We start from the raw sequence: 8,395 nt of genomic DNA, 5'->3' as shown, positions 1-8,395 counted from the left end.
TTAAACATAAATGAAAAAGCTTTATTGAATAAAAATGGTTTCATACTTAGAAGGTTTGGTAAGAAAGCAGAATATTTTACACCTCTAAAATATAATTAGAGCTAATTTTCAAATTAATACAGTACAAAGAAAAGTTACTATAGAAATAACCCTCCCAGTTTGAATACCATTGTTTGTAGCATAAAATGCAGTCATGTTTAAAATGTACTAAAAACTTCAATGCTAGAAACAAGTCCTATGGAAAAAGAAAAATCTCACTGTTCTAGTTTTAGGATCCCACAGATTTTGTATGCAGCATAAATCTCACAGATGTAACCATTAAAAAAAAAAAAAATCTTTCTGGCAGTTCAGTATCAGGAGAATGCAACTATGGAAAGGCCTTCAAACAGTATTTGCAACTTTAAGTAACTCAGAGTGGTACAGAAAGTCTAAGAAATAAGACATTTCACCTCTGAAACACATGGAATGCAGGAGTAATGCCCTGCAGGTTGCTGCGACACAGATGGGTTGTCCTCGTGAGCACTGCTTCAAACACCGGCTGTAATACTTCTATCCCAGAAGTGGGTGTGCTGGTGCCTTTGCTAGCCAGAGGGCTCTGGTACACCTTCATTCCAGTTTGGAAAATAAGTGAGGCTTGCAGAGAAAAACAGAGTGCAAAACAGGAATTTTTCCATGGATCAAGAGCAAGCGAGTTAGACAATAGAAAGAATCATCCTGTTGTATTCTGTGCACTTCTGTGTGAGACTTAAGTTGCTAGATACTAAGCACAAAACAATTAGTGTTTTCATTATAAAAATATCCCAGCTGTGCCCTTTACATGAATTAAAGTGCATTCAGTCACCATTTTAAAAGCAGGCCTGAAAGTTCCTTTGAAATTGGTCCCCAAGTATTGCAATAGCATTCACAGTGGCAAGAGTAGTGTATTAAAAGAGAAGTTTGGTTTTTAAATGCCACCACTGGGAGTACAGTGAAGTCCTGCAAATCATCATTGGCGGAATAAAGTACAGAAGATGACAATGAGGATAATCAGGGTACAGAATGGATCTTTGTTCCCGTGCTGAGAATTGGGAAAGCTATCCCACAACAAGGGATTATGTACGTTTTAATTTAGATACATATGCCTTTTGCAGGTTTCCACTGTACTCCAAGACCTCGCACATTCTGTGGTTCCCTTATGGATCAATGTGCAGAGAGGATCACTTTCACAGAGGGCAGCTGCTTGTTAAAGCTAAAACACCAATTTAAGGCCAAACACCTTGCAGCAACTTTGCCAGTGAAAGGCCAATTTATTCATCTTCATCTTCGTCCTCATAGTATCGATTCCTTTTGATCTGTTCCTCCACGGATAGTTCTTCCGCCTCTTCCTCTTCCCAGAACCCGACATCCTGGGATTTGCGATTCTGACCAGGAGATAATTCCTTAGAAGTCACCACATTCGCCAAGCTGGAGCGTTCAGGAGAACTTGGGGCAAGCAGTTCATTGTTTGGAGCTGGTTGCACTTCAGCAGCATTTTTTTCCTCTTCATCTGTCACTGTGTTCACCTGGCCGTTCTCCACCAAGTTTTCTTCCCCTTCTGCCCTCATGCCAGGAGCTTGCCTTTCCTTCTCTGCCTCCAGGTCCTTATTCTTCTCTTCAGCATTACGGACATTTTGCTTTTTTTCTATCTCTACCTCTTTCTCTAGTTCCTGGCTCTTTTTGAACATGCCCCTGTCTGCCTTGGAAGGGGACGCATGCTCCATTTTGGGTCCCTTAACAGACATCGTTCTAAATGAGGCAGCTACCGTAAAGGGTCGGCTTCTTTCCTTCAAGGAGGAAGTTCTCCGTAACTTTTTGAGATCCAAGTCCTCAGCCTCCTGAACATCGGGCTTGGAGACCTCCTCTTCTGGAGGCCACTTTGGCTTGAACACCTTGATCCCTTCTTCTACAGTACTTCCTTGACTCCCTAGTTCAGATGGTGGTGGCCAGGCAATCCTTAGTTTCTTTGTTTCTGCAGGTTTCTCTTCTCTTTCGGGCAAAACCGCAGCTCTTGCTTCCATGCTTGCTGCCAGAATTCCCACCTTTGCAATGGGGGCATCTTCTACGCCTGGACTTTTAGGGACGTCTGTCGTACAGGCGGTCTGGGCAGATTTCTCCATGGATTCTTCTTCATTTTCCGTTTTGCTCATCCATAGCTCTTTGTGCTGTTTGTGCCCAAACCCCTCGTCGTAGTTGCCTTTGGCTTTGAAAAGCTGATTGAAGTGAGGCTTGCAGTAAATGCTCCCATGGAGAGATGCATAAGTTCCAAGACTATTCAAGAAAAAGTGGAGTAAATATTAACATTCTTGCACACCGAGTCAAAGAAAAAAAAAAGTCCAAGCTTCTCAGGTCACTAAGAAAGACCTGGCATTAAAATGTCTTTGGTGTTCAGTAAACAGTCCTACAGTGGCTTCACCTGATGTCACCAGATGGAGCGCATGCTGATAAAACGGGACCCATGTCTCCCTCCCTCACCCCTCAGGGCTTAGAATTGCAAAATGCTTTAGGAAGGCGGGACACTATCCTCACTTTAGGGGGTTGACATGACTGGTGCTAGATCCTGACTCCCAGCCTCTGCTAGATCCACCGGATTTCCACCGTCTCTGCCTCCTGTTGGCACAGCACTTTACATTCTGCTTGTTAACATGTCAGGAAAGCTGAACTGCCTCCTAGAGAGAGCAGGTTCAAAGCAAGGCAGGTTACCTGAGTTTACTGTTGCAGTATGAACAGCGGAAGCAGCTGATGTGAAACACCTGCTGGTTGGCAAAGAGGCGCTCCATTGGGTACACCGTCTTTTGACACCCAATGCAAGTCTCCTTCACTGGCAACTGAAACTTCTAAGGGGAGAAAAGAGGGCTTGTTAATTGGAAACAAACTGCCTGGTTGAAGGCTGGGCAAAACACCAGAAACACCTTTGGACCCCTGAGCATGCCATTATCAGCAGCTCTGACAGTTAGTCCCCGCATGAGACTCAGTGGGTTAAGCCAGTCCTAAAAGACTCTACACCAGGGGATGGGCACAACGTGGCCCGCCAGGCCATTCCATCTGGCTCGTGGGCCCCCTAAAAGTTTTAGAAAACTAATATTTATCTGCCCCTAGCTGACAGTCATGCGGTCCTCAATGGCTTGCCAAAACTCAGTAAGCGGCCCTCCACCCAAAATAACTGCCCGCCCCTGCTCTACATGGTATTCTCACATAATTAATGTACCTCTAGGGAAAGAGATGGTGGTAGATAAATACTGTGGGACAAGGAAGCAACTTTTGATCCTCTAGTGTACGTGCAAAATGTCTCTAGCCAGGTGCCTGATGACTCCACTTACACGGAGTCCTGTGCCCATCATATCAAGACCTTTGACATGTACGCCTAGGCAAGAGCATGGAGGAGTGGAGGCTGCCCCATGGTACCACCCCCCTTTAGACCATTGAGACAGAATCCAAGTCCACATGTTCAGTGCCTGGAGGGTTGTAATTTCTGCCAGAGAGCAACTGCTGCTGACTGCTTACTGCCTTGCGAGAAGGGTGCCTTCGTCAGGGTCTCTTAGCCTTTCTCCATCCAACGAGTACCCACAAGGGAGCAGGGGCTAAGGTTTCGAGGCGCCTTATACTCGCCTTACTCGGGAGGTTGCAACACTGGTATTTTATAGGAGCTACCCGGCAAGGTTTATTAGATGCTCTTGGGATTACGAACAGGGAAGGCTCACTTAAGCAGGAAAACATGTCAACAGAAAGGTTTCGATGCTGCAACGATGAGGTAAGCTATCCTCCACCGCTGACATGCCCGCCTTATAAAATTAAAGTACTCATCGACTATGGCTAGCATTAACGGAGGTCTGATGTTACACAAGTACAGTTGTATGCATTTCCTGAGTAAATGAACAGCATCTTCTAACTAGGGAGGAGCACGTGGGTAAAGTCAAGGCTAGGGCCTGCATGGGAACGACCTAAGCATTTCTGCTTCCTGAAGGCATCATAAGGTGGTACTCTGTCCATTAAAAAGGTCACTTGATGCTGCTCATTAAACACAGAGGTGGTACATAATGTTGGAGGAACAACTTATTACACATTCTGTCAAAGCTTGACCTTCCTGGACCACTTTCCGATTGCAACCATTCTTCCAGCTACAGAGTATAGAAATATCTAGGGGTGCATCGGAGCGCACACACGTCGCTGTCCTTCGGCAAGGGAACAATATGTTGGAAGTTTAATACAAAGGATTTAAGGGAACCTTATGATGGTTAAGGGATGTGGCAAGGGGGAACTGGAAGGTCACAGGACGAAGAATTAGTGATTATTTCTAGTCTCTTACAAATAAAGTGACACCAGGGCACGGCATTGATTATGATAGGTGAAGGCCAAACTATAGAAGACAGAGCCAGTCAATTTAAATTTGGTCAGTCAACCTTAATGTTGCATGTAATTAGGTATTTTTCTATGTATTAGTATCTAGTCACACACACACACACACACACACACACTTCTGGTCAACGTCATTTCAGACAATGTCTCAAGGGTCTAATCCACATTGATATTACACTGACCAGCCCACCTCTCTGAGCTCAAGAGATACATTTTTTTAAAAGGGAACTCATAGGCACACACCCTGCACATATTTTCAATTCCGAGAGAGTGAAAACTCATGAACAGAAATTTAGGAGGCCAAAGATCTACTCGCACATCCTTTGCCGCAAGACGGAGGAACAAAATGCCAAGCAACTTGCCTGCCAGTCCAAAATACACCGCCCTCCCCAGCCCAGTGGCAGAACTTTGCAAGTTTGCGTTACAAGCCACTGCAATGCATATCCCAGTCTAAGAAAAGGCACTTACACATGTATGTAATGGGCCCTGTGCCTGCTGGCAAGGTGTTTTGGGGTGTGTAGAGAAAGGATTTCCTTTCCGGGCACACTAAGAATAGGAGCTACAGGAGGAGGATGAAGACCACTTAATGTAAAGGAGAACTGGAGAGAAAGCTGAGAGTTGAGCTCACATTAGAAGGGAAGCAGAAGGCAGGAGTAGAGATTAGGAACCAAGAGCAGGAAACAGAAGCTGGAAAAGACAAATAGGAACCTTGGATGAATAAACAGCATGTGGGCTACTCTCCAAGTACTGCAGCTACTACAGTACCAATGGAGGTGACAGCCACTTGTTTTCCAAATGGTCAAGCATACAGGTTGCAGATTCTCTCAGTTTTCACATAAAGAATAAAAGCTGAAAAAAAAAAACAAACTTGTGAACCTCCCACAGTCCAGAATGGCCTCAAAGAAGCATCCAAGTCGTAACATCTTTTATGAGACACTCATGGTACTCTGTGCATGGTAAGGACCCAAGTCTCATCACTCTCGAGACTGGCTGACTCTTGAGAGTAGCCGGACAGAGTTTAAGAGAGGCTAGGTTCGAGACCAAAGCAGTGCACTGTGGGATGCCTGGGGAACCAACTGGTCGCCAGCCCTGTAAGAATATCACAGGACAACTGTTCAGATGTCTGTTGCAATAGCACAGGAGGAAGTGTTAGTAGCTCTTATCCTGGGAACCCTTTGGGGTATCTGTCTCATGACAAGCGGCGAGGACATCTGAACACTCATGCTTTGTCTTGCAGGAAAACATTTGCCCCTGTGGCTGGAGAAATCTGTTTGTAGCCTCAGCGAAGGCTCTTATGCTGCATCATTAGCACGATGCAGTTTTAACAGCACAGCACCAGTCGGCATGCAGCTCAAACACCACAGATCACCAGATCCTCCGATCTATCAAAAGCCTGTGCTGAGCCCAACATGAAATTCCTGCATATCCTACATGCTGTCAAGAGCTAGTTTCTGCAAAACGCTTTGTTGAAACAAAGGTTGAACGTACACTAAAGTTACAGGGGTTAAGAGCTCTTGAGGGATAGTTTAGATACTGAGGAATTAGCACAAAGTCCCCCAGGAGCACGTAGATGCACAGGCTGGTTTAGGTCATTTCTATGTTATAATCAGCTTTACTTCCATTAATTGCTGCTCATATTTAGGAGACAAATTAGCTGCCATACCTTCACAGCTTTTGGTGGAGAGGCATCCATTTGGCTGAGTGGTTTCGTATCGAAGGCTGGCTGTTTTGCACAGACAGGTCTCTGGGTTTCCATCCCAATCTGTGAATTGAGTTCAACTGGGGGAGGGAACGGGAACAGTTATTTCCATTCAAGTAAACAGGAGAAGAATTCTAGAAGAATTAGCTCCAAAGCCAAAATCTTTACGTGCTCAATTTACTCTGACCTTTTTAGCACCAAACTTATCAACCGAACTAACTGCTGGTGGGGGACGTGGAAGTGGGCCAACCTCTTACCAAGTCTGCATGCAACTCCTGGAGACTATGGCACCATTTAAAAATGCTTCTGAACATGCTTAACTCAACCACAGGAACTCAATGGACTATACCGTAACCAACCATGAGCCGACATGCTTTACTAATTTTCTTACCACTGGAGGCAGACAAGGTTCTTTGGGTGCATCTGATATCTTTTATTAAACCAACTTAAATTGGTGGGGGAGAAAAAAAAAATTTCCATCCAGGAAGAGCACACACCAACTGCAGATGCTTCCTCAGCCTGACGAAGGGTATTTAAACCCAAAAGCTTACTAAGAAATATTTTTCCAACCATTTGAGTTGGTCTAATAAAAGGTATCAGATTCACCCAAAGAACCATGTCTGCCTCTGTCCTTAGACCAACACGGCTACAACCTCCACCCTACCACTGGAGGACACTTAAAATACAGCAGCACGGGGCAGCTGACTTCAGTATACACCTTGGATTATTGACTCATCTGTAGGCTACTGTGCATACAGTACTATAAACCCAAATGGTAGGGGGAACTGCAGTTACAGTTACGTTCCTACAAAATTTAGAGCTCACATTATCTTAACACTGCAGCTCCAAATCAGGTAACTAACCTGATTAAAACAAATTCAGCACAGGACTTGAGCTGGAGAGAACAACTTTAGCACAGAAGAGATTTTGATTGGAAAAAATATATATACACATCCTCAAAATTTGATTCAAAGGGACTGCAGATGATAAAAGGATTAGGAAGAGATTTTTTTTTGTTAAAAGATTTATTTTTAAGGATTACTACACTTAAAACGAGCAATTTTATTCATTCTTTTTATTAACATGCAATCGTTCATAAGGAACAAAAATGTCAGAATCAGTCAAATTTATAATCAAGTTTTAAGTCACTGGAAGTCAGGAGTCCGAGATAAAAATTGACATGCAGTAGCATTTACTTTAGCCAAAATTGCCAACTTAAGTATGCTACAAATTAAAAGAATACCCATAGATAACACGAATAGACTTTTCTCGCATGCGGTAGGATCCAAGTTCTTGTACTGACAGATTGCTTCTGAAAGGGCAAGTTAAATTAAATGCGGGTCTCAACCGGCATATACCCCCGTGATTCAATGGCTGTCTGTTGCCAATTCCAAAAGCTCGGGCTGCTGGCAGCAAAATGGGTTTCATTTAAGTACGGTGTGCAAATGTGTGCATTTCTGACACCCTCTGCTATTCGCTTGCCACATCTTATTGAGTCAGGGGAATGGGTACTTACTGGTTCCATCTTCAGAAAGATGAGTGTGGAAATTCAGACTGTTCTCCCCTAAAGGAACCTGAGAGAAAAACATGTTTGAGCCCATATGAAAGAGCTGCTCAGCTGGTTAAGTCCAGCTCACTCGAACGTACTCCTGGATCATCCTGGCTTGAGCAACAAAACAATGGGCAATTTAACAAAATAGGGCATTCATTCAGACAATAGCCATAACCTAAGTGATAAAATCAGTCTTGAAGGCACAAGGCAGGGTATGATCACTTGCCAAGAACAGGTGGCCTCTGCCACATAAAGCAGACTCCCAAGTTGTTCACCGCTTAAATACTCTCTAAATGCACATTCAGACTCTTTTGCTTAATGTTCATGCTAGGAGCATGGGCTGGAGATGGAGCTTTACAACTTCTACACCTGGATGCAGTAGGTTTAAGAAAGAACTAGCCACTACTTTGCTGATGTTCCCTACCGGTTCTTTCACTACTAAATCTGAGATCTGCTGGATTTGTCAGGCCTTGCTTCAGAAGCAACCCGGTTCACATCACCTACTGGCAAGTCAGTGGGATACGCACATCCAGAAGAACCCAATTTCTCTAAAAATGGAGGCATTTAAAAAAAAAGATCCCCCCAAACTACAAAACCCTACGCTCCCAGTTTAGAACTCAGATCGGAATCTCTCGTTATATTCCTTCTGCACAATATTTCATAGATTTCATAGACATCGGGGCTGGAAGGGACCTCGGGAGATCATCGAGTCCAGCCCCCTGCCCAAAGGGCAGGAAGTCAGCTGGGGTCATAGGATCCCAGCAAGATAAGCA

The 8,395-nt window shown here is 44.2% G+C and overlaps 1 protein-coding gene across 1 annotated transcript in view; it reads right to left on the bottom strand.

Moving 5' to 3' along the window:
- LIMA1 (LIM domain and actin binding 1) overlaps positions 1-8,395 on the bottom strand; it is a 26,982-nt gene continuing 18,587 nt past the window's right edge. The window contains exons 7-10 of the mRNA XM_019556464.1: positions 7,587-7,644; positions 6,035-6,150; positions 2,719-2,852; positions 1-2,286 (exon numbers count right to left, since the gene is read on the bottom strand). Coding sequence (XP_019412009.1) covers positions 1,287-2,286; positions 2,719-2,852; positions 6,035-6,150; positions 7,587-7,644 — 1,308 coding nt within the window. The 3' untranslated portion in view covers positions 1-1,286. The remainder of the gene's footprint in view (positions 2,287-2,718; positions 2,853-6,034; positions 6,151-7,586; positions 7,645-8,395) is intronic.

This window comes from Crocodylus porosus, unplaced genomic scaffold (assembly GCF_001723895.1).
Source record: "Crocodylus porosus isolate Cpor-Errol unplaced genomic scaffold, CroPor_comp1, whole genome shotgun sequence".
Lineage (NCBI taxonomy): Eukaryota > Metazoa > Chordata > Crocodylia > Crocodylidae > Crocodylus > Crocodylus porosus.
This window is presented reverse-complemented; position numbering and strand designations above follow the sequence as displayed.